General features: G+C 42.6%; 1 protein-coding gene across 1 annotated transcript; it reads right to left on the reverse strand.

Moving 5' to 3' along the window:
* Positions 1-7,885: 7,885 nt before the first annotated feature.
* LOC141096293 (olfactory receptor 6N1-like) lies at positions 7,886-8,827 on the reverse strand. The gene has a single exon (XM_073582833.1). The coding sequence runs from the start codon at positions 8,825-8,827 to the stop codon at positions 7,886-7,888; it is 942 nt and encodes a 313-aa protein (XP_073438934.1).
* Between the last annotated feature and the right edge of the window lie 17,444 nt (positions 8,828-26,271).

The following is a 26,271-nucleotide window of genomic DNA, read 5'->3' on the forward strand; positions in this document are numbered from 1 at the left end:
AATATATGTGAACTAGTTATGGAAGCCATTCTACGCCCGGTTGGCGAGCATTATTATTGGTACATTTGCGATGCCATATTTTTTAAGCCACTTTGTTTGAAAATTCGCATATACAGTGTCTTCAATGAAATGGCATTGGGTAGCACAGAATGTACACGCTCTGACTTAGGCACCATTTTGTTGAAGTACTGCAACGTCAATATAGCTGTGTGCACACACCGTCCATAGGGATAATGGCGATGCTATGCTTTGTTGACATTGTAGTACATTACTTTAATCCTGCTCCACCATCCAGTTTACATTTCTCCATCCTGGTCCCCAATCCTGGTATGTGCGTCTCCATCCTGGTCCTCCATCCTGAAATATGCTCCCCCATCCTGGAATAAGCTCCCCCATCCTGGAAAATGCTCCCTCATCCTGCAATTGACCCATCCATAGATGGATAACGAGATGGATACATACATACATGCATACAAAAAAAATACTTCTACTTACTTTTCCCTTGCTCCCCTGCAACGCATCTTCTGAGTTATTTAGATAAAAAGGCACCGGAGGCACTATCTGGCACCATTTGGTTGAAGACACTGAAAATTTGTCTTCAACAAAATGGCAGATGGAGATTGTGCTATGTGCAGGCGCTGACTCCCATGTCACACTCCTCCTACTGCCTCGCTGTTCAATAGTAGTCATACAAGTATAAAAGCACAGGTGGCTCAAACCAATTATAATTATCTCTCTGTATATCCATGTCATTTATCTGCTTCTAAAAGTTTTTTTGTGAATTTGTTTCTAAACATTAACTTAACCCCTTAATGACCACCAATCTGCCTTTTCAAGTCAGTGGTAAGGTGGCTTATTCCTCACATTTCACTGAGGAATAAGAGTGTAGTGCCCCCCCATGTGGGTGAAAATCCTGCGGGTGTCAGCTGTATGATAGCTGACACCCATGATAGTTTTTCAATTTGATTTGAGCCAGTTAAATCCCTTAAATGCTGCTGTCAATCCCAACAGAGCCATCTAAGTGGTTAAAAGAGATTGAAAAATCCCCATTTAACATTATTGGCATCCTGCGATTGTATTCAAGGGTGCTGTTTGTTGCCATCACTCCCTAAGATCATCTGATGACCTCATTGTATGGTTGCATGTTAAACCCTGTTATAGGCTGGGGTCAGACTTGCAAATTCAATGCAAGAAACTTGTATCAATACCCGGCACTGCCGCCGGCACTCGGACCGGAGTGTGCGGCTGCATGTATTTCAATGCAGCTGCACACTTCAGTCCCAAGTGCCGGCGGCAGTGCCAGGTATTGATGCGTGAGTTTCTTGCATTGTACTCGCAAGTCTGACCCCGGCCATAAGTAGAGTCTAGCAGGCTGAACCAGAGAAGAACTAACAGGTCTCATAAACTGCAGAACATGAGTAATGCAGTGTATGAGACCAGTGATGAAAGTAAAAAATATTCATGTCTCACAGTGGAACTAAGTAAAGAAGTTAACAAATATTAAATAAAATGTGTAAAAAAGTTAAAAAAAACACCCAAAAAAGCATCAAATCACTAAAAGCTGTTTTGTAGACATCAATGGTATCGTTGCATCAGGAACTATAAATCTGTCATGTTATTTTTATTCCAAGCAGCAAACATTGCAAAAATTATAAAAATCAAAAATGTATTTTTGTCAACATATTGACACTCAAAGAAATTTTATAAAAAGCAATTAAAAGTTACAACTCGAAGAATATAGCAATGCAAAAACAAATTAAATTTTTTAAAATATTGTTTTTAGCGTGCAAAAGTAGCAAAGCATAAAAAAACTATGTAAATCTGGTATCACTATATTTGAACTTCCCCAAAGAATTAATTGATGTTGTCACTTTTAACCCCTTTCCTACAATAGACATAATATTCCGTCCATGTGACCCTGGACCTAATTGCCATGGACGGAATATTACGTCATAGCGATCAGCGGCGCCCACGTGGGGTGAGCGCCGCTGATCGCGGCCGAGTGTCAACTGATTATTACAGCTGACACCCGGCACAATGTGTCAGGGGCAGTCACGTACCGCCCCCGACACGTTAACCCCTTGCACACCGCAATCAAACACAATCGCGGTGTACCGGGGATTAAAGGGAAGCATCGGCAGGGAAGGGGCTCCCTCCATGCTTCCCTGAGCCCCCCACAGCAGTGCAATGTGCAGCACTGCTGCGGGGGGGCTCCATCCCTGCAGGTCCCCGGATCCAAGATGGCGACGGGGACCTTTGGGGGCCTGCAGGGAGCTGGCTTCCTCAGTGCCTGCAAAGCGCAGGCACGAGGAAGCCTTGTGCAGTGCCTGTGACAGATCTGTCCCCCCCTGGAACAATGTAGTAAAGTTAAAAAAAGTGTAAAAATAATTTAAAAAAAAATCGCTAAATAAATTAAAAAAAAATATTCCCAAATAAATTCATTTTTTGGAAATAAAAAAAATAACAATAAAAGTACACATATTTGGTATCGCTGCATCTGTATCGACCCACCCTATAAAACTGTCCCATTAGTTAACCCCTTTAGCGAACCCCTTAAAAAATAAAAACAAAAAACGAAGCAAAAAATAATGATTTATTATCATACCACCGAACAAAAAGTGCAATAACACACGATCAAAAAGACGTATATAAATATCCATGGTACCGCTGAAAACGTCATCTTGTCCCGCAAAAAACGAGCCACCATACAGCATCATCAGCAAAAATATAGAAAAGTTATAGCCCACAGAATAAAGTGATGCAAAAATAATTATTTTTTATATAAAATTGTTTTCATTGCATAAAAGCGCAAAACATAAAAAAACAACCTAAATGAGGTATCGCTGTAACTGTACTGACCTGAAGAATAAAAGCGCTTTAACAATTTTACCGCAGGCAAATTGGTGTAAACGCACCCCCCAAAAGAAATTCATGAAACGCTGGTTTTTGTTCATTCTGCGTCCCAAAAATTGGAATAAAAAGCGATCAAAAGATGTCACTTGCCCGAAAGTGATACCAATAAAAATGTCAACTCTTCCCGCAAAAAATAAGACCTCACGTGACTCGGTGTGTTAAAATATGAAAAAATTACAGCTCTCAATATGTGGTGATGCAAAAACTATTTTTACAATAAAAAGCGTCTTTTAGCGTGTGACAGCTGCCAAACATAAAAACCGCCATAAATAGTAAATCAAACCCCCCGTTATCACCCCCTTACTTAGGGAAAAATAATAAAATTAAAAGAAAATGTATTTATTTCCATTTTCCCATTAGGGTTAGGGCTAGGGTTAGGGGTAGGGATAGGGCTGAGATTAGGGTTAGGGGTGTGTTGGGGTTAAGGTTGGAGTTATAATTGGGGGTTTCCACTGTTTGGGCACATCAGGTGCTCTCCAAATGCAACATGGCGTCTGATCTCAATTCCAGCCAATTCTGCGTTGAAAAAGTCAAATGGTGCTCCTTCCCATCCAAGCTCTGCCATGCGCCCAAACAGTGGTTTACCCCCACATATGGGGTATCAGCCTACTCAGGACAATTTGCAAAACAACTTTTGGGGTCCAATTTCTCCTGTTACTCTTAGGAAAATAAAAAATTGGGGGCAAAAATATAATTTTTGTGGAAAAAAATGTTTTATTTTCATGCCCGGGCGTTATAAACTTCTGTGAAGCACTTGGGGGTTCAAAGTGCTCACCACACATCTAGATAAGTTCTGCGGGGGGTCTAGTTTCCAAAATGGGGTCACTTGTGGGGGGTTTCCACTGTTTAGGTACATCAGGGGCTCTCCAAAAGCAACATGACACCCGCAGACCATTCCATCAAAGTCTGCATTCCAAAACGTCACTACTTCCCTTCCGAGCCCTGACGTGTGCCCATACAGTAGTTTTCTCCCACATATGGGGTATCAGTGTACTCAGGACAAATTGGACAACAACTTTTGCAGTCCAATTTCTCCTGGTACCCTTGAGAAAATAAAAAAAATTGGTGACTAAAAGATCATGTTTGTGGAAAAAATACGATTTGTTTATTTTATAAACTCCTGTGAAGCACTGGAGGGATCAAAGTGCTCACCACACATCTAGATAAGTTCCTTGGGGGGTCTAGTTTCCAAAATGGTGTCATTTGTGGGGGGTTTTCACTGTTTTGGTACATCAGGGGTTTTCCAAACGCAACATCATGTCTGATCTCAATTCCAGCCAAAAACATCAAATGGCGCTGCTTCCCTTCCGAGCTCTGCCATGCGCCCAAATAGTGGTTTACCCCCACATATGGGGTATCAGCATACTCAGGACAAATTGCACAATAACTTTTAGGGTCCTGTTACCCTTGGAAAAATAAGAATTGAGAGTGAAAAGATCATTTTTGTGGAAAAAATATGATTTTTTAATTGTATGGCTGTACGTTATAAACTTCTGTGAAGCCCTTGGGGGTTCAAAGATCACACCACACATCTAGATAAGTTCCTTGGGGGGGTCTAGTTTCCAAAATGGTGTCATTTGTGGGGTTTCCACTGTTTTGGTACATCAGGGGTTTTCCAATCGCGACATGGTGTCCGATCTCAATTCCAGCCAAAAAAGTCAAATGGCGCTGCTCCCTTCTGAGCTCTGCCATGCGACCAAATAGTCGTTTACACCCACATATGGAGTATCAGCGTACTCAGGACAAATTGTACAATAACTTTTAAGGTCCTGTTACCCTTGTGAAAATAAAAATTGGGGGTGAAAAGATCATTTTTGTGGAAAAAATATGATTTTTTAATTGTACCTCTGTACGTTATAAACTTCTGTGAAGCCCTTGTGGGTTCAAAGTTCTCACCACACATCTAGATAAGTTCCTTGGGGGGTCTAGTTTCCAAAATGGGGTCACTTGTGGGGGGTTTCCACTGTTTAGGTACATCAAGGGCTCTCCAAACGTGACATGGCGTCAGATCTGAATTCCAACCAATTTTGCATTGAAAAAGTCAAACGGCGCTCCTTCCCTTCTGAGCTCTGCCTTGCGCCGAAACAGTGGTTCCCCCCACATATCAGGTAACAGCGTACTCAGGACAAACTGCACAATAACTTTTGCAGTCCAATTTCCCCTGTTACCCTTGGTAAAATAAAAAAAATTGAACCTGAAGTTTTTTTTGTGAAAAAAAGTTAAATGTTTATTTTTTTTAAATATTCAAAAAAATTCCTGTGATGCACCTGAAGGGTTAATAAACCTCTTGAATGTGGTTTTGAGCACCTTAAGGGGTGCAGTTTTTAGAATGGTGTCACTTTTGGGTATTTTCTATCATATAGACCCCTCAAAGTGGCTTCAAATGTGATGTGGTCCGTTAAATTAAAATGGTGTTGCAAAAATGAGAAATCGCTGGTCAAATTTTAACCCTTATAACTTCCTAACAAAAAAATGTTGGTTCCAAAATTGTGCTGATGTAAAGTAAACATGCGGGAAATGTTATTTATTAAGTTTTTTGTGTGCCGTATCTCTGTGATTTAAGGGCATAAAAATTCAAATTTGGAAAATTGCGAAATTTTAAAAATTTTCACCAAATTTCCATTTTTTCACAAATAAATGCAAGTTATTTGCATGAAATTTTACCACTGACATGAAGTACAATATGTCATGAGAAAACCATGTCAGAATCACTGGGATTCATGGAAGCGTTTCAGAGTTATTACCTCATAAAAGGACAGTGGTCAGAATTGTAAAAATTGGGCCGGGAGTTAACGTGCAAACCACCCTTGGTAGTGAAGGGGTTAATACATGGTGAACCGTGCAAAAAAATATATAAATGCAATAACTGAATTGCTGGTTTTTGTCCATTCTGCCTTTGAAAAATCTGGATTAAAAGCAATATAAAAACTGCTATGTCCCAAAAGACAGTATCAAAGAAATCTTTAACTTGTCACGCAAAAAATAAGCTTTCATACATCTCCGTTATATAATAAAGCATTATTTCTCAGAATATGGTGACAAAAAAATGATGTACTGACCTAAAGAATCATGCCATCTTATCACTTACATTGCACGAAAAATGGTGCAAAAGAATAGAAACAATTTTTCTGTTGCTGCTTATATGTTCATTCTGCCACCACGCACTAAAAGGCTGGGGTCACAATTGCAAGAAACTCGCATGAGTCTCACGTCTCAATACCCAGCACTGCCGTCAGCACTCAGGATCGGAGTGTGCGGCTGCATGTATTTCTGTGCAGCTGAGCGCTCCAGTCCGAGTGCCAGTGGCGGTGCCGGGTATTCAGATGTGAGACTCTTGCGAGTTTCTCACAAGTGTGACCCCGGCCTAATGAAGGCGATTGAGTCACTTTAGATCCCACCCACCAGGTGGTGTCCTATCATTTTAGGACATGGAAATTCATGCACATGGAGCCGGCATCTTTCCCTGCTCATGACATATGATTTAATCAGTCATCATGTTCCTCTAACAGCTATGTGCGTATTGGAGCTATGCCCATGTCTGTTAAGTTATAAAGTCCCACTGTCAATCGCTGATAGCGGCATTTAACATTTGCTGACAAAGGTGAGTGTATTTCCGTTATAAGACCTAACAAAATATAATATAAATTAATCCAATCAGTAAGCGATGTAATGAAAAACAAATCAAACCTCCAGAATTTGTTTCTTTTGTCCGCCGTAACATTTCAGTCAAATCCAATAAGAGGCGATTAAAATATCGTAAATTAATATACATACACTATCAAAACAGATCAAAACAAACAAAAACTGAAACTGAAAACTTTTAAGAGGTCTTCAGCTTTTGTTTGTCTTGTTCTGTCATTTGTTCCATGAATGATCGGCAAAATCTTAAGTAATACATAAGGCTTGATCGCTTAGTATTGTTTACTTTATATGTTACTTATTTTTGTTTCATGATTGGTTTCATACCGTTGTATCATATCTACCTCCAAATGGTATTCTTAAAAATAATAATAAAAAAAAAACTTCACAACACTATATCCCAAAAATGAAAATGCTATGGGTCTTGGAAAATGGTGAAAAAAGCAAAATGATTTTTCTTAATAATTATTTTTTTAGCATTTAAGTAAAAAAAAAAACCTATACAAGTTTCGCATCTACGTATTTGTATTGACCTGGAGAATCCTATTGCCAGGTTAGTTTTATCATACAGTGAACATGGTAAAAAAAAAAACTATTGAGAAATTGCACTTTTTTTTAAATTTCAACACACTTGGAATTTTTTTCCCATTTTCCAGTGCACTGGATGTGGTAGAATGAATGGTGAAATTCAAAAGTACAACTCGTCCCGCAAAAAACAAGCCCTCATACAGCAATGTTGACCAAAAAATAAAAAAGTTATGGTACTTAGAAGAAGGTGTAGAAAAAAACAAAACTGAAAACGGCCATGGTGTGAAGGGGTTAAAGTGCTCATACACCTTTGATAAAGTAACTTATCTACATGATCATTCTACTGTACTTCAGGTATCTCTCCCAAGATCCCCTTGCACATGAATTTTCAGCTAGGATGATCATTCAAGTATTGAAGAATATTTAGAATTAAGAGTCCTCAGTGGTTGATACCTTTTAATGGCTAACTGAAAAGATGGTAACAAATTGCAAGCTCTAGAGACTACTCAGGACTCTTCATCAGGCTACTAATACAAAATCTGAAGAAACACATATTTATACACAATCTGAAGTATTGCTAATGATGAGGGTGAAGGAAGCCGATAACAGACTACTATGGCTGTGGACTAGCACAAAAACAAAATAATCAAGCCCTAACATTTACACATTTATCAGGTAAGATTTGAGAGGCACTCGTACATATTAAATGGTCAGCTTATTCTGCCAAAATTCTTTGCATTTGTCTAATTTAATCTACTTTGTTTGGGTGTCCTCCTTTAGTCTCAGTTGTGATCTGACATTTTGCTCAGGCACTATGACAAATAAAATACGTACATTTTAATGACTTCATGGCTTCTCTAACATTTTTGTTTCTAAGGCTATAAATGATTGGATTTAAAAATGGTGTCACAATGGCATAAAATACTGAAAGATATTTATCAAATACAAACGAGTGTCTATGGTTTGGCCTCACATACATCGATATAACAGAGCCATAATAGAGAATAACTACAGTGAAGTGAGATCCACATGTAGAGAAAACCTTTTTGCGACCACTATGAGAAGGCATCTTTAATATAACTAAAATGATCTGTAGATAAGATAATATGATAAAAAATAAACAACTGAACACAACGATCCACACAAGACTGAAAAAATAGACTTTTAGAAGTGATGTGTTAGTGCAAGAAAGATTAAAAATTGGGGAAGCATCACAGAAAAAATTGTCAATCTCATTTCTGCCGCAAAAGGACAGTTGACTTAAAAAATATATAGGAATTAATGAACTTATAAAGCTAGAAAGCCATGACATCACTGCCAACTGATGGCAAAATCTTTTACTCATTATTGTTGAGTATCTCAAAGGGTTACAAATTGCCACATATCGATCATAAGCCATAACTGCCAATAAGTAATTTTCAATACCCCCTAAAACAAAAAAGAAATATAGCTGTGTAATACAGGCAAAAACTGTTATTCTTTTGTCACCATATACCATATCTGTCAGCATTTTTGGCATAGTAACTGACGTGTAACCGATTTCCATAAAAGCAAAATTTCCAAGGAAGAAGTACATCGGACTATTAAGCTTGGAGCTTTTCCAAATGACAGTGATGATTATTGTATTCCCAGTAATTGTTGATAAGTACATCATAAAAAAGAGAAGAAAGAAAAACAGTTGTAGATTTTGATCGAAGTTGAAGCCAATCAGATGAAATTCTTGAAATGTATAATTTTTAACTTTCATGTTGGTTAATTGTGATTCATTCTAAAAATTGTGTAAGCAATTACTTCCTGCAGTAGATGTTCTTGGTAATTGAAATACAATTTTTTTAAAATATTTTACAAACTGACATTGTTTATTTATCTCAAAACATAGACATGTTTCATAATTTGTTATGTTATCCAGGATTTGTAATCTAATTCTTATGAAAAGTAATCAATATGTGGTCATCAATGGTCATATGCCAGAGATTTCAGTGTTCCCTAGAAGCTTTTAAGAGTGGTTCCGCTGGTTTTGCCACCCAACCTTAGGCCATGTTTACAAGTTCAGTATTTGGTCACTATTTTACATCAGCCAAAATCATGAGTGGGTGAAGAAAGCAAATGTTGTGACATGATTCTACCGTATTATACTTTTCCTCTGATTGTTCCACTCCTGGTTTCGGCTTACAAATACTGATGTAAAATACTGACCAAATACTGAGCGTGTGAACCTGCCCTTATTCAGCTTTGCGTTCTTGAATAAGCAATACTCCAGTGCCAGGCAAAGTCAACCTCCTATGCTTCCTTGCTTGTATAAATAATTAATTAGTTATTTTTCTCAACAACCTCCTAATTCTCTTTCTAGATTATAGTAGCCATAAAAGTAAGACCATTGCAAATCATACATCGGCCTGTCCAAAGAATAATAGACATAAAAAGAAATGGTGATCATTAAGCAATATAGTTCACATTTTGCAATGGTTCTGCTTTGTGCAAAAAAAAAAAACTGCAAAAGGGCTATATATGTCAACTACTGTATAACAGGTTATAAATAACTACATTCTCAATAATAACTGTTAATAACAAAGTGTAGTGTGAAAACTCTTTCTAAGAGATATGTTTTTGGTGAGTTTTTGACTCTCAGTATTTCTGTTGCATCAAAAATACAAGATCTTACAGTTCCAGCAAAATGGATGGGATATATAGAAATCGCATAATCATTTAAGCAGTGTTCATCTGTGAGCATTTCCTCACCTGGAATTGGGGTGAGTAAAAAAATCACAGCATTCTGCATATTACCTCTTAAAATGGCCTAGACTCACAAAAAAAACTGCCAGCACACAGACCATGCATGTGCGGTGCGATTTTTATGCACCCGTCTCACAGGAAACCAGACATTTCATTAGACAGTACAGTAAATTCACAGCACAAATCATCAGAATATATATTTACAGTGGGGGAAATAATTATGTGATACACTGATGCATGATTTTGCAAGTTTTCCCACCTACAAAGAATGAAGAGATCTGTAATTCTTGTCAATGGTATACTTAAACTGTGAGAGACAGAATTTAAAAAAAAAAAATCCAGAGAATTACCTTGTACAATTTTTTACTTAATTAATTTGTATTATATTGCATGAAATAAGTATTTGATACAATAGAAAAACAGAACTTTCTATTTGGTACAGAAACTTTTGTTTGCAATTACAGAGGTCAGACGGTTACTGTAGTTCTTTACGGAGATTGCACACATTGTTGCAGGGATTTTGGCCCACTCCTCCATAGGCAGTTTAAGTTTATGGTTGTTGCCGGGCAACATTGAGTTTTCACTCCTTCCAAAGATTTGTCATTGGATTTAGGTCTGGAGACTGGCTAGGCCACTCCAGGACCTTAAAATTCTTCTTACGGAGCCACTTCTTAATTTTCCTGGCTGTGTGTTTTTAACCCATCTTCACTGCTCTTACTGAGGGAAAAAGTTGCTGGTCAAAATCTTGCGATAGAAGACCCCATCCATCCTTCCTTCTGTATGGTACAGTCGTCCTGTCCCCTTTGCATAAATCACCCCCAAATTATGATGTTTCCCCCACCGTGCTTCTCTATTGGTGTTCTTTGAGTTGTACACATCCTTCTTCTTACTCCAAACAGTGAGTAGAGTTGATGCCAACAAAATCTATTTTGGTCTCATGTGACCATATGATCTTTTCCCATGACTTTTCTGGATCATTCTGATAGTCACTGGCGAACTTCAAATGGGTATGGACATACGCTGACATGAGTACGGCAACCTTGCATGCCCTGCAGGATTTTTATCCATGACAGCGTAATGTGTTACTAATAATAATGTTTGAGAATGTAGTCCCAGTTTTCTTTAGGTCATTGACTAGGTCCTCCCATGTAGTTCTGTGCTGATTTTTGACCTTTCTCAGAAGCATCCTTACTACAGATGGGCGAACCCAAACAGTAAAGTTTGGGGTTGGTACTAAACACGTACTGTTTGGGCAGGCACCCCAAACACAGACTTCACCAGGAAGAGGAGTATTACTGTTGTTTACTATTTTTTATCTTTTTACAGGAGATGGTGGCTTGGAGTGGGCGTTCATAATTTTTTTTTAAATGATGTGGGTTACGCTGTATTCTTGATAACCAGTCTTGCTAAAGCTAACAGCTGAAAGTTGCAGCCGAAAAATATAAGAGAAACCACTCCATTTTATTTATTTATAGCACAGGCACCGGCTGATGAATATTCCTGAACAGAGGTAGTGTTTGCCCAGCTGTCATACACATGACTGCATGGCAAAAACTGGAGGTTCAGGCTCTCCATTCATATGAATTAGGTCCAGGTTTGGATTCTGGTACTGTTCTGGTACTCAAACCTAACTTTTTAACTGCTTGGCCAAACCTGCTAGACCTGAACATCCTGGGATTCTCCCATCCCTAATCCTTACCACACAAGGTGACATGTTGCAGTAGCCTCAGACCAAAGAAGATTGACAGTCATCTTGTATTTCTTCCATTTTCTAATAATTGTCCCAAAAATTGTTGCCTTCCCACCAAGGTGCTTGCCTATTATCCTGTAGCCATCTCAGCTTTGTGCAGGTTTACAGTTTTGTCCCTTGTGTCTTTAAACAGCTCTTTTGTCTTGTCCATGGAGGAGAGGTTAGAGTGTGATTGTGTTTGTTGTCAAATGCCTTTTATACAGGTATCAAGTTCAAAGTGGTGCAGTTAATACAGGTAGTGAGTGCAGAGTAGGAGGGCTTCTTAAAGAAAAACTAACAGGTCTGTGAGAGCCAGAATTCTTGCATGTCAGTTGGTGATCAAATACTTATTTCATGATATAAAATGTAATTTAATTATTTAAAAATCATACAATGTGATTTTTTTCGGGCAGCTGAAGGCTGGTGTTATTAGTCTGGGAGGATGCCAATATCAATAGCCCCTTCCCAGCCTGTTATGATCAGCCCACACCTGTCCACGTAGTCTTTGCTGGCCATTAAAAGTAGGGTGATACCATGCAATTTTTTTGGAGTCCCTCCTTTTTAATAATCAATAAAGGTCAAGTAGACAGCTGTGAGATGATACTAAAAGCCAGGGAAGCTCCATGTTTATTTCCCTATTCCTAGACTATTAAGACCAGCTCTCAGCTGTCTGCTTTACCTCAGCTGGTTAATAAAAATAATAGGGAATCCTGAAATTTTTTATTTTATTTATGTTAGCTAAATACAAGTACAGAAAATTATTCATGCAAAATACTGATTATATCTATCTGAAAATGCATAAAACTTGCCTGACATGCTCCATCTTTTCTAGCTGAGAATTTCAGATTCTTTATATGTAGATATGATCGTACCCTTAGTCACTCAAAGCCAGAAGTGGAACAATCAAAGGAAAAGTTTCATAGGAACACGGTCACCCTGTTTGCATTTTTTACCCACTCCTGGTTTTAGCTTACAAATACTGAGGCAAAATACTGGCCAAATACAGAAAGTGTGAAAGTGGCCCTTTTGATGCTGCAATGTTGCAGAAAATATGCTACATGAAAAGCTCACAAAAATACTCTTCATGGAAACATAGCCTTAGTAGTAGGCAAAAAGATCACTCTTAAAATACTGCAAACATTGAGTTAGGTGATGTTCACACATTCAGTGTTTGGTTAGTATTTTGCATCAGTATTTTTAAGGGCCCCATCACACATAGCGACTCACCAGCGATCTCGACAGCGATATGAACTTGTCAAGATCGCTGGTGTGTCGCTACATGATCGCTGGTGAGTAGAGTTGAGCGATACCGTCCGATACTTCAAAGTATCGTATCGGATGGTATCGGCTGATCTTTAAAAAAAGTATCGGTATCGCCGATTCCGATACCGGAAGTCCCATTCAAGTCTATGGGACTTCCGGTATCGGAATAAGAAAAACCCTTTCCTGCCCTTGTACAGCCTCTCTGGGGTCTGTACGGGCCTTTCGGGGGGCTGTGCCGGCCTGCCAGGGGGTCTGTGCAGGCTCCGGTGGTCTGTGCCGGCCTGCCGGTGGTCTGTGCAGGCTCCGGGGGGCTGTGCCGGCCTGCCGGGGGGCTGTGCCGGCCTGCCGGTGGTCTGTGCAGGCTCCGGGGGGCTGTGCCGGCCTGCCGGGGGGCTGTGCCGGCCTGCCGGGGGGCTGTGCAGGCGCTGGGGGGCTGTGCAGGCATCGTCCGATGGGACTACAAGTCCCATCGGGCGATGCCTGCTACCATGACAGTGATTGACACATTAGCCAATGATGGGACAGTAGTAGTCCCATCATCCGGCTAATGTGTTAAATGTAAAAAAAAAAAAAAAAAAAAAAAAATGACATGCTACATACATACAACATGCATACTACATACATGCTACATTCATACTACATACTACATACATGCTACATTCATACTACATAAATACTACATGCAACATACATACTACATGTATACTACATGCATGCTACATACATACTGCATGCTACATACATACCACATATATACTACATACATACTACATGCATGCTACATGCATGCTACATGCTACATACATAACACATATATACTACATGCATGCTACATACATACTACATGCTACATACTACATATATACTACATGCATGCTACATACATACTACATGCTACATACTACATATATACTACATGCATGCTACATACATACTACATGCTACATACATACTACATATATACTACATGCATGCTACATACATACTACATGCTACATACATACTACATATATACTACATACATACTACATACATACTACATGCATGCTACATGCATGCTACATACATACCACATACATAACACATATATACTACATGCATGCTACATACATACTACATGCTACATACATACCATATACATACTACATGCATGCTACATACATACTACATGCATGCTACATACATACTACATGCTACATACATACTACATGCTACATACATACCACATACATACCATATACATACTACATGCTACATACATACTGCATGCTACATGCATGCTACATACATACTACATACATACTACATGCTACATACATACCACATATATACTACATACATACAATACATTCATACAATACATACATAGACATACAGTACATATAACATAGAGTAACATACTTACCAATACTTGTCACATTGTTCCCCGAAGCCATTGTCTTTTCCGGAATAAATATTAACATAACAAACCACAAAAATACTCACCCACGATCCGAAGCAGTCCACGAGTGTGTCCCACGACGATCTTGGGTAGAGAACTGCAGCATCAGCTGTTGCTGCCGTTCTCTACGGGCTGCAGGAATCCAATGACGGAAGGTAGGTATCCTTCCGCACTGTATTCCTCCGCCACTTAAAAAAAAAAAAGTCCCTAGTCTCACTTTATGCCATTGCTGTGTGGGAATTTCCCACGCAGCAATGGCATAAAGTGAGACTAGGGACTTTTTTTTTTTAAGTGGCGGAGGAATACAGTGCGGAAGGATACCTACCTTCCGTCATTGGATTCCTGCAGCCCGTAGAGAACGGCAGCATCATCTGATGCTGCAGTTCTCTACCCAAGATCGTCGTGGGACACACTCGTGGACTGCTTCGGATCGTGGGTGAGTATTTTTGTGGTTTGTTATGTTAATATTTATTCCGGAAAAGACAATGGCTTCGGGGAACAATGTGACAAGTATTGGTAAGTATGTTACTCTATGTTATATGTACTGTATGTCTATGTATGTATTGTATGAATGTATTGTATGTATGTAGTATATATGTGGTATGTATGTAGCATGTAGTATGTATGTAGTATGTATGTAGCATGCATGTAGCATGCAGTATGTATGTAGCATGTATGTAGTATGTATGTAGTATATATGTAGTATGTATGTAGTATATACACTCACTGGCCACTTTATTAGGTACACCATGCTAGTAAGGGGTTGGACCCCCTTTTGCCTTCAGAACTGCCTCAATTCTTCGTTGCAGAGATTCAACAAGGTGCTGGAAGCATTCCTCAGAGATTTTGGACCATATTGACATGATGGCATCACACAGTTGGCGCAGATTTGTCGGCTGCACATCCCTGATGCGAATCTCCCGTTCCACCACATCCCAAAGATGCTCTATTGGATTGAGATCTGGTGACTGAGGAGGCCATTTGAGTACAGTAAACTCATTGTCATGTTCAAGAAACCAATCTGAGATGATTCGAGCTTTATGACATGGCGCATTATCCTGCTGAAAGTAGCCATCAGATGTTGGGTACATTGTGGTCATAAAGGGATGGACATGGTCAGCAACAATACTCAGGTAGGCTGTGGCGTTGCAACGATGCTCAATTGGTACCAAGGGGCCCAAAGAGTGCCCAGAAAAAATTCCCCACACCATGACACCACCACCACCAGCCTGAACCGTTGATACAAGGCAGGATGGATCCATGCTTTCATGTTGTTTACGCCAAATTCTGACCCTACCATCCGAATGTCGCAGCAGAAATCGAGACTCATCAGACCAGGCAACGTTTTTCCAATCTTCTACTGTCCAATTTCGATGAGCTTGTGCAAATTGTAGCCTCAGTTTCCTGTTCTTAGCTGAGAGGAGTGGTACCCAGTGTGGTCTTCTGCTGCTGTAGCCCATCTGCCTCAAAGTTCGATGCACTGTGCGTTCAGAGATGCTCTTCTGCCTACCTTGGTTGTAACGGGTGGCAATTTGAGTCACTGTTGCCTTTCTATCAGCTCGAACCAGTCTGCCCATTCTCCTCTGACCTCTGGCATCAACATGGCATTTCCGGCCACAGAACTGCCGCTCACTGGATTTTTTTTCTTTTTCGGACCATTCTCTGTAAACCCTAGAGATGGTTGTGCGTGAAAATCCCAGTAGATCAGCAGTTTCTGAAATTCTCAGACCAGCCCTTCTGGCACCAACACGTTCAAAGGCACTCAAATCACCTTTCTTCCCCATACTGATGCTCGGTTTGAACTGCAGGAGATTGTCTTGACCATGTCTACATGCCTAAATGCACTGAGTTGCCGCCATGTGATTGGCTGATTAGAAATTAAGTCTTAACACACAGTTGGACAGGTGTACCTAATAAAGTGGCCAGTGAGTGTATGTAGTATGTATGTAGCATGTAGTATGTATGTAGCATGCATGTAGTATGTATGTAGCATGTAGTATGTATGTAGCATGCATGTAGTATGTATGTAGCATGTATGTAGTATGTATGTAGTATATATGTAGTATGTATGTAGCATGTAGTATGTATGTAGTATTTTTTTTTTTTTTTTTTAACATTTAACACATTAGCCGGATGATGGGACTACTACTGTCCCATCATTGGCTATTGTGTCAATCACTGTCATGGTAGCAGGCATCGCCAGATGGGACTTGTAGTCCCATCGGATGATGCTTGCACAGACCCCCGGACATCAGCACAGCCCCCCGGCAGGCCGGCACAGCCCCCCGGCAGGCCGGTACAGACCCCCACAGGGTGCACAGACCACCGGCAGGCCGGCACAGCCCCCCGGCAGGCCGGTACAGACCCCCACAGGGTGCACAGACCACCGGCAGGCCGGCACAGCCCCCCGGCAGGCCGGTACAGACCCCCACAGGGTGCACAGACCACCGGCAGGCCGGCACAGCCCCCCGGCAGGCCGGTACAGACCCCGGGCAGTCCACACAGCCTCCCGGCAGGCCGGCACAGCCCCCCGGCAGGCCGGCAGAGACCCCCGGAAGGCCCGAAATGACGGCGCATCATGATGCGCACACACCGCGCATCATGATGACGTCAGTCTGTCAATCAACTTTGAACTTCCGATTCCGATGCCGAATTCCGATATTGGAAAAATATCGGAAGTCGGTATCGGAATTCCGATACAGCAAGTATCGGCCGATACCCGATACTTGCGGTATCGGAATGCTCAACACTACTGGTGAGCTGTCAAACAGGCAGATCTTAGCAGCGATCAAGACAGCAACACGCGGGTAACAAGCGACACACGTCGCTTAGTTACCCGCAGTGTATGTTAAGATACCAGCGCGCTGGTGCAGGGAGCTGGTAACCAAGGTAAACATTGGTTTTCTAAGCGCCGCGCGGTGATTAGAAACCCGATGTTTACCTTGGTTACCAGCTCCCTGCACCAGCGCACTAGTATCTAACGTACACATCAGGTTTCTAAGCGCCACGCGGCGCTTAGAAACCCGATGTTTACCTTGGTTACCACCTCCAGCTCGCTGATCTCTGGTCTCCCGCCTGCCACACGCAGCGATGTGTGCTGGCCAGCGGGAGACCAAGCGATCAAAAAAAGGTTCAGGCCATTCAAGCACTATCAGAGATACCCGGCAGGGGGGCCGGTCACTGATAAGTGTCACACACAGCGATCTCGCTGGTGAGATCGCTGTTGCGTCACAAAACTTGTGTGTGATGGGGGCTTAAAATCATGTGTGGATGAAAAATGTGGTATATGAGTGTCTATTACTCTTTTTTTTCTGATTGTTCCACTCCTGATTTTGCCTTACAAATACTGATACGAGATACTTACCAAACACTGAACGTTGAATAAGGCCTTAATTTTTATGACATGTTCATGCTTCACATTGGAATTGGGCTTGATTACATGTTGTGATTTCACCATGTTTTTTTCAATGCATTTTTAAGGATTAATAATTCAGTTTACAGTTCAAGCAAAATTAAATTTCTGAAATATTACACACATGTTGCTTATTTTTTTCCTAGCAGATTTTAATTATCAATATTTTATTCAAACCTACAGCATGTCAATTCTTTCAGCACTTTTGCAGTGTTTTACACTCATTCAAAAAAATGGAATAAAAAATGCAGGAAAAAATCCAGTAAAGACATAAAAACACAGCAAAAGTGCATCAAAATCACTGGTATTGTACTGAAAGTTTTTCCTCACATTATTCTGATTTTAAATACTCAGCTTGGCATAAACCCTTTCACCTTACATGTACCTTAGCTATGTGTATTGATAGAGTTCTTCACATGATCATGCATCCGATCTGGAGAGTGCCGTGATCTAGAGAGTCACAGGAATGATTAACTTTTTGAGTTGATATGAGACACTACTTCTTTGAGGTTTGAAATGAAATACATGGGCCAGAAAAATTCATGAATGGCACTATTAAAATCGGTATCTTGTTTTGTACTGACAAATGTTAGTGCAGATTTGTGCAATTGTGAAGTTATAATTACCACTGAGGTCAATCAGAGATAATATTACTATAGAATTCTATCACTGTACATAAATGATGAGGTATGTCACAATACCACTGATGCAGTACCGCATGATTAAAAATGTGGAAACATGCAATTTTAGCAAATCCATACACAAACCATAACATTATTAAAGCTGACAAAGAACACATAAAATACTGGCATGTTAAATATAAATTCAGAAATACCTTGTGACACACTGCAGGTTCAAGCATTTTAATAATTACAATAAGGCAATGCTTCATGAAATATGGCACATAAAAAAATTTGACAAGTTTTATTTATATACTTACAGAATATTCCTTTTTTTTAATAAGAATATGTAATGCAAATCGTGAATGCATATATAGTACTTTTTTGCCCATGCCCCGGGATATTAACCATATAATAAAATCTCAAGAGTGGCACACCTTTGGGTTTATATTAATGAAACATATTTAACACAATCAGGGAATACTATGCAATTTTAAGCACAAACAATAATTGAGCTGGTTGTAAAAAACTGGAATAAAATTACAAAAATTAAAAAAATTGTGAGGGAAAATTACAATCAGGGGATCTTCATTGCCCTAGAGTTAGACATTTCTGAAACTGAAAATTAGTTCTATACTAAATAGGTTTTCATCAACTTCAACACACATGGATTTCTGAAAGTCACATTCAGTTTAATTAAACAGTCCAATAAATATCCACAACAACATCAGCTGTGAGTGAGAATATACCTTAAAACAGAGGTCAGTTGTAAAAGAAATGTCTGTGGAGACACGAGAGTCAGTAGGAGCTCTTATCCGCTGACCTAGCTGTCTTTAGAAAGACCATAACTCATCCAACAGAATGTCTGCGCTACTTTTCTCATGGGCAGAATACTACTCAGCAACACAGGGTGAGGGTGTAAAAGTGTGGAAATACTTTACTGAGCCACCAAAAGACAATAAAATATAATACAGTCCCAGCAAATAAACAACATGGTGCAAAATCCAGCTGTCTTGTCGGGATTAAAGCAGCTACAACATTGGGGCTTCCAGGACCAACTACCCCAACTAGTGACACCCCACTTTTGGCAGACACCCACAGACAGAAGGAAGTGGCAAGCTTAGGAAGCTGACAGTTCATTGAAGTATGTGGCCAGGTGACCTGAATCTCCCAACCTGGGTGCTCCAAACGTCCCCATAGGTTCAGTGATGGGCAGTGGATCAAATTTACATTCCTCCAGTTGGAGACATGGTGCCTTGCTGCTGTTCTGTTAAGTCTTTCTGGAAACAGAGGCAGATCCCCCTTTTATAGTTCACAGCTCTTATTTAAGAAAGTTTCCACAGGATTGAGGGTAGGTGGCAGGAGCTCATCTCTCATTGCAGTGAGTTCATATAATTTGTCCTTTAATGTTTGCATGACAAAAAGCTGCATGAACTTACAATGTCCAAATATTGATTGTTCACTTTATCCCCCAATAATAGCAGAACAATCAACTGTAGGAGCTGATATAATAGTTAGCAGCCCTTCAACAATTCAACAAACGTCAATTAAAGAGTCAACGTTCAGGCACATATGAAAAATGGCTTATCTTCACCTACTATGAAATATGTCTAGCGTAATTAAGAATATATGCTATGTCATCACAGTGTCCAAGACTGGAAATTAGTTATATGGTTCTGAATCGTATTGTTGCAGATGCAACCAGATGGACTTTTGAAAGTTACATCCATATGAATAGGACAGTGCCAGAAATATCTACAAGAAATCTATTGTATGTGACTATACCTTAAACAGGTGTCAAAATGTTTTGGCACTTGTTCCAGAGCCAGCATACGAGTCTTGCTTTTTTGACATATTAGATAGTAGGTGCATAAGAGTATTTTCCCACTGGGACAATTGCACATGGGTGAGGTGCCAGCTGCAGCGATAATCATACAGTCTTGCTGTTGTGGCACAAATTCTGCCATCCTCTGGTAAGCCAGTAACCACATGATTTTGAATGTTTAAACACTTCTTGACATGTGCATAAAAAATCAGATACCTTTGTATGAAGCAGGATCACAAATTTGTTATACAACATCAGTCATCTTTACAGCAATGTGAGACAGTGACTGTCATTGCTGTAAATGGCCGGTATATATCGCAGATGAGAAGGTCTTCTTCGTTGTAAGCCAAAATATTGCCCTGGGACCTGTAGTTCCACGAGCCTTGTAGTTGTTTATATTAGGGGGGCTTACAGGGTTAACCGGAGAGCTGGGCGGGACTTGCTAACCACACACACCTCCCACCTATGGGGTGGTTTCAGCTACATAATGTGACCATGGTTTTGGTCACATGTTCTAAGTTGTAAGGTCCTGTATGAGGTCAGGCCTCTGTGTTGGAGGGTCCTGTGAGATGACTGGACTCCTGAATAGCACAAGGAAAGACCGTGGACCGGGATGGTCGATGTGTTTGAAGGTCCCATGAGAAGACTGGATTCCTAAAGAGCACAGGGCGAGACCATGTGTGTGCAGAGTCTGTGACAGCACTGCGTTGGGGAAGCTACCGACCTTCTGAGGGTCTGGAACTGTTGGGAGTGCCTTGGTCGCAAGGACAGTGATCCCAGTAAGACAGCTTCCCTAGGAGAGAGGACTGACAAGGAGTCGACGTGTGGAGCAGGAGCTCCTGTAAGGTAACTCCAGACAAGGGGGTTATGGTAACGGCAGATAGGTAACTACTATTAGAACAAAACTGTAGTGCCTATTCTGCTTTGTGGACAGTAGGAATTCCGGCGTGTTTAGCGACTGTGATGTAAAGCCGTGTTCTGGGAATTACTATGGACTGGGTAATGTGTAATATGGCCTACAGAGGTTTATGCTGTGTAAAATAAACCAAGTAGACTATTTTGTGAGAAAACGTGCCTGTGTGCTTTCATCCCGTTGCCAAGCGAATGTCCCCCAACACATGCAATAAGCGCTGCACTACAGCAGTTATCAGATTACTGCAGTTTAACCTATTAACACATTAAATGTTGCTGTTATCTGTGGAACATCCTCTTATGACATAGGGTATACCTTTCCAATATAATAATAGTGAAAGACTATTATATTATATTTTTATTGATATCCCTGTCTCTGAGCTGTTGCTACGGACAAACATATCTCGTTGAACACATTCTGGCTTCATATTTTTGAACCCTCCCTTCTGTTATTTTGTTTCATAAGTGGATTCACATTTTTTGTTTATTTGTTTGATTTCATTATGATTTATCATTATGTCTCGTCATTCTCCACCACTAGATCACCAGGGTTAACGTGTTCCGTGATGCTACAGCCAGTCCAATTTTTGACAAGGGTGTCTATGATGCCTATAAAATATTTTTAACAATCTTACTCCCCCCAGGGGGATATGTTTGTCAGCCCATGCACTTAGTGTATGGGCATTACAAGTCTAGGAGACCCGCTCCTTTAAAATGGGCCTAGTTTTTAATGAGGCCTTCCTGAACGTCTCATCATCCACCACCACAAGATCACCAGAGTTAACGTGTTCCATGCTGCTGCCAGTCCAATTTTTGGCAAGGGTGTCTATGATGCCCATAAAATATTTTTAACAATTTTACTCCCACAGGGGGGAATATTTGTCAGCTCATGCTGTTAGGGTTGCGGATCACACTAAATACAAAATATAAGGATGTGCGATCGCAACAAGGGGTCCACTGTGCAGAGATGGAAAACTGCTGCTCAGTAATGGCAGAGCACTAACTGAAATCCGGCGGGGTAACCACTGACCCAGTGTGTACAGGGATGAACTCTGTTACCTCACAGAGCCAAAGAAATAAATGCCAGAGTCTGTTAACTTCACAGGACCGGGCAGAAGGAGCGCTGCTAAACGGTCACAGGACTCTGCCCCAGAGACAAGGGATAGAGTCCCTCTAGACAATCAGTGCTCGACACTGTGACTGCGGTGCTAGCAAGCGATACAATGCAGGCAAGCGTGCAAGTGTGCACAGTGCCGCTCAGGTGGATGCCACTAATCGCCCAGGGTTGGGCCAGATAAGTGCACATGTTTGCGCATGGTGCTGCACAGGCGGTGACTGTTACTTGCTGTGGTACGATATTGCCCTGCAGTGTGCAACACCATCAGACGCTAGTGTGTGCAGAGTACTGGTGCACAGTGGCATATAGATAATGCCACTGCTAGGCGCTGACTCTAAACCCTACAAACATGCATATCCAAGGGAGGGGCGTTATAATGAGTCAGTCATCAGTTTCATGCATCCGTCATCATTCACACAAATAGCAGAAAAAGTCTATACTAGCGCATGGCTGAGCGGCCATGCGAACCTTCTATAGCAGCGTCCTTCCCGGACCATCCTGATGGTTCAATCCAAGCTGCTTGAGGAACTGAGCATGTGACCTCTCACCTCCAATGAGAGGTCATCCCATGGGCATGCTCAGAAGGCTGCCAAAAGGACTTAGCCTCGGGAGCTGATCGCTGCTGGCTAGTGTGGATTGCTAAAGCTGAACCAGAGGTGGCAGCAGCAACCAACTTGACAGCACTAGCTTGAGCAAGACGCCGGGAACGTCGCCTTTGCTGAGCAGCCTCCTCTGTGGTCGGGACTGAATGGGAGACCGCAGAAGGCAAGGCTCGTGATTCCTCCTGTGCAGAGGCAGGAACCCGATGCCTAACATTACCCCCCTCCTAGGGCCCCCTCGCTACGCTCAAAGGCCGCAATGAGCAGGGGAGCACGAATATTCTCCACAGGATCACAGGTCCTATCTTCTGGGCCATGACCCTTCCAGTCCATCAGGTAATACCTTTTGCCATGCACCACCTTACACCTCATGATGGCGTTCACCTCGTACTCATCCGAGGACAAGCCTGATGTATTGGTAGATGACTCAGAAAACCGGGACATGGGAACAGGCTTAAGGTCGGACACGTGGAAGGTGTCGGTGATACCCAGGTGTGGAGGAAGGGCCAGACGGTAGACCACAGGGTTAACCTGCTCAAGGACCTAGAAGGGACCTATGAAGCGAGGTGCGAACTTAGTGGACTCAACTCGCAGCCTGATGTTACGAGCGGAGAGCCACAACAAGTCACTGGGAGCAAAGGTGGGAGCGGGCGTTGGTGTGTGTCAACGGAGGACCTCATTCTCTCCTTGGAGGACCTCATTCTCTCCTTGGAGGTCCAGATGGCATCCTGAGTGCGGTCCCAAATGTCACGTGCCTCCACCGCCCAGTTTGCCGCCCTAGAGTCGGTGGATGACATGGGCATGGGCACAGGAACATGTGGATGCTGGCCATAATTAAGGAGTAATGGGGTCTAACCGGTGAAGTCGGCCACAGCATTGTTCAAAGCGAACACCGCCCACGGCAGCAAGGATGCCCAGTCACCCTGCCTGGCCAAGACAAAATGTTGTAGATATGTGACCAGGGTCTGGTTGGCTCTCTATACCAACCCGTTCGTCTTGGGATGACAGGCCGAGGAGAGATTTAGCTCAATGCTGAGCAGGCTACAGAGCTCCCTCCAGAACCGAGACACAAACTGGGGACCCCGGTCTCTGACAATCTTGTCCGGTATGCTGTGCAGTCAGAAAACTTGCTTAATGAACAACGCTGCCAGGCCCCGCGCAGAAGGTAACTGGGAGAGAGGTACCAGGTGCACAATCTTGGAAGAATGGTCGGTGACAACCCAAATGACCGTGCTGCCACTGGACTTGGGCAGTCCCACCACAAAGTCCATACCGCCCATCTCCCAGGGCCTGTCTGCTACTGGCAGGGGTTAAAATAGCCCAGCAAGCCTCTGCCAATAAAACCTATTCTGGGCGCAAGAGACACACGCCAGAATATAGTCCCTGACGTCACGGGCCATATGCAGCCACCAGTACATCCTCGCCAGAAGCTCAGAGGTCCTTTTTGTCCCAAAATGTCCACCCACCCTGGACGAGTGAGCCCAAGAGAGAACCTATGGTTGCATATGGGCAGGGACAAATGTCTTGCCCGTAGGTACTGACTCAAGGGCGACCGGATCCACTGTCCTCAGGCTCTCGGATGGGACGATTGCTAGTGACACCAAATTCCTAATGAATCCCCTTGCCAGATTCTCCCTGATACACTGAGACATGGCCTCTATTTCTGGGAGAGATAGGGGATAGACTCGACCCTGGGGAGGCTCAGCATCAGGCAAGTGGTCAATAGGACAGTCGTAGGGACGGTGAGGCGGAAGGGTCTCCGCCACCTTCTTGGAGAACATGTCTGCATACTGTCAATAGTATTTAGGGAGCAAGAAGAGATCTGCAGGGACTTCAGTGGAGGCAACCTGAACGCACAACCTCTGACATCTACCCTCACAAGATTTACTGAGATTATCTGAGATTTCTCCCTGAGGACCTAGCTATATGGAGAGAGTGATGACGCAACCAGGGGACCACTAAGAGGACCTGGTCGACACTCTCTGGCATGACAAGAAGAGATAGCATCTCCTGATAGGAAGGAGACAGCGAGAGTATCAGCGGGGCAGTCTGATTGGTAATCTGAGAGGGTAGTGTCACTCCATTCACCACTCTGATAGTGACTGGCTGAGGTAGAAAAACCAGAGGAATTGTGTGCCGTTGGGCAAAGGCAGATGACATGAAAGTGTCCTCTGCCCTGGAATCCACACAAACCTCCACCGTCAGGGTGGAAGAGCCAAACTCAAGCATCCTCTCAAAGGACAGCTTGGAGGAAAACATTGCAGTATCTAGCAGGCCTCCTCCCACAGCCACTAGACACGAGCATTTTCCTAACCGCTGTGGGCACCTGTTTGCAGGGTGACCAGACTGCAGGCAAATGTGACAGACCGCAGGTGCTCGTGTGGACCGGGACCTGGATCCCACGTGAGAATACCCCATGGCCTCTTGGGGCTCGGACGCCCGATCTGAAGGTCCCGGAGGTTTAGCAAAACAGGGTGCCAACCTTAACCTCTGTCTACACTGGGACCGCTCCAACCTTTGCTCCAAAAAACAAAGGTCTATGTGGGTGGAGATGATGATAAGCTGTGGCGGGAATCTCCCTGGTGGCGAGGGCGTCCTTTACATGGTCAGCCAGACCTCTCCAGAACACCGGAACGATGGTCTTATCTGACCACTCCAGATCTGAAGCCAGCATCCAGAACTGGATGGCATAACGGCTGACCAGAGACGAGCCCTGCGATAATGCCAGCAGCTGGAGCGCGGTGTCATGGGAGACTCGCGGTCCCAAACAGACCTGCTTGAGTGCCCAAGAACTGCAAGGCACTCTGCACCACATGATCACCAAGCTCCCACAGCGGTGTGGCCCACTCCAGAGCCCTGCCCAACAAGAGGGAAATAACAAATCCCACTTTAGCCCGCTCGGAGGGGAATCATGCAACCAGCAGCTCCACCTGTATGGTACACTGGCTCATGAAACCCCTACAAGAAGCACTATTGCCCAAGAACTTCTTGGGCAATGGGAGGTGGGGCAAAGTCAGGGCAGAGATGGCAGGGGACACACAGGAGACAGCCTCCATGGCTGCCTGAACAGCGACCGCGGTAACATTCACAGCTGAGGCTGAGTGCTCGAGAGCCGCGAAACTGCCCTCCAGCTGCTAGATGTACCGCTGCTGTCGCTGTTCGTCTGCCATTACTAGTCAGACTCAGGCGCTAGTATAATGTTAGGGTTGCGGATCACACTAAATATAAAATATAAGGAAGTGTGATCGCAACCCAAGGTCGACAGTGCAGAGATGGAAAACTGCTGCTCAGTAATGGCGGAGCACTATCTGAACACCGGCGGGGTAACCACCGACCCGGTGTGTACAGGGATGAACTCTGTTACCTCACAGAGCCAAAGAAATAAATGCCAGAGCCTGTTAACTTCACCATACCCAGCAGAGGGAGCGCTGCTAAATGGTAACAGGACTCTGCCCCAGAGACAAGGGATAGTCTAGATGGACTCTATCAGCGATCGGAGCAGCAACTGCGGTGCCAGCAAGGGATACAATGCAGGCAAGC

Source organism: Dendrobates tinctorius, unplaced genomic scaffold, assembly GCF_039654945.1.
Source record: "Dendrobates tinctorius isolate UK_male_01 unplaced genomic scaffold, ASM3965494v1 ptg000073l, whole genome shotgun sequence".
Taxonomy (NCBI): domain Eukaryota; kingdom Metazoa; phylum Chordata; class Amphibia; order Anura; family Dendrobatidae; genus Dendrobates; species Dendrobates tinctorius.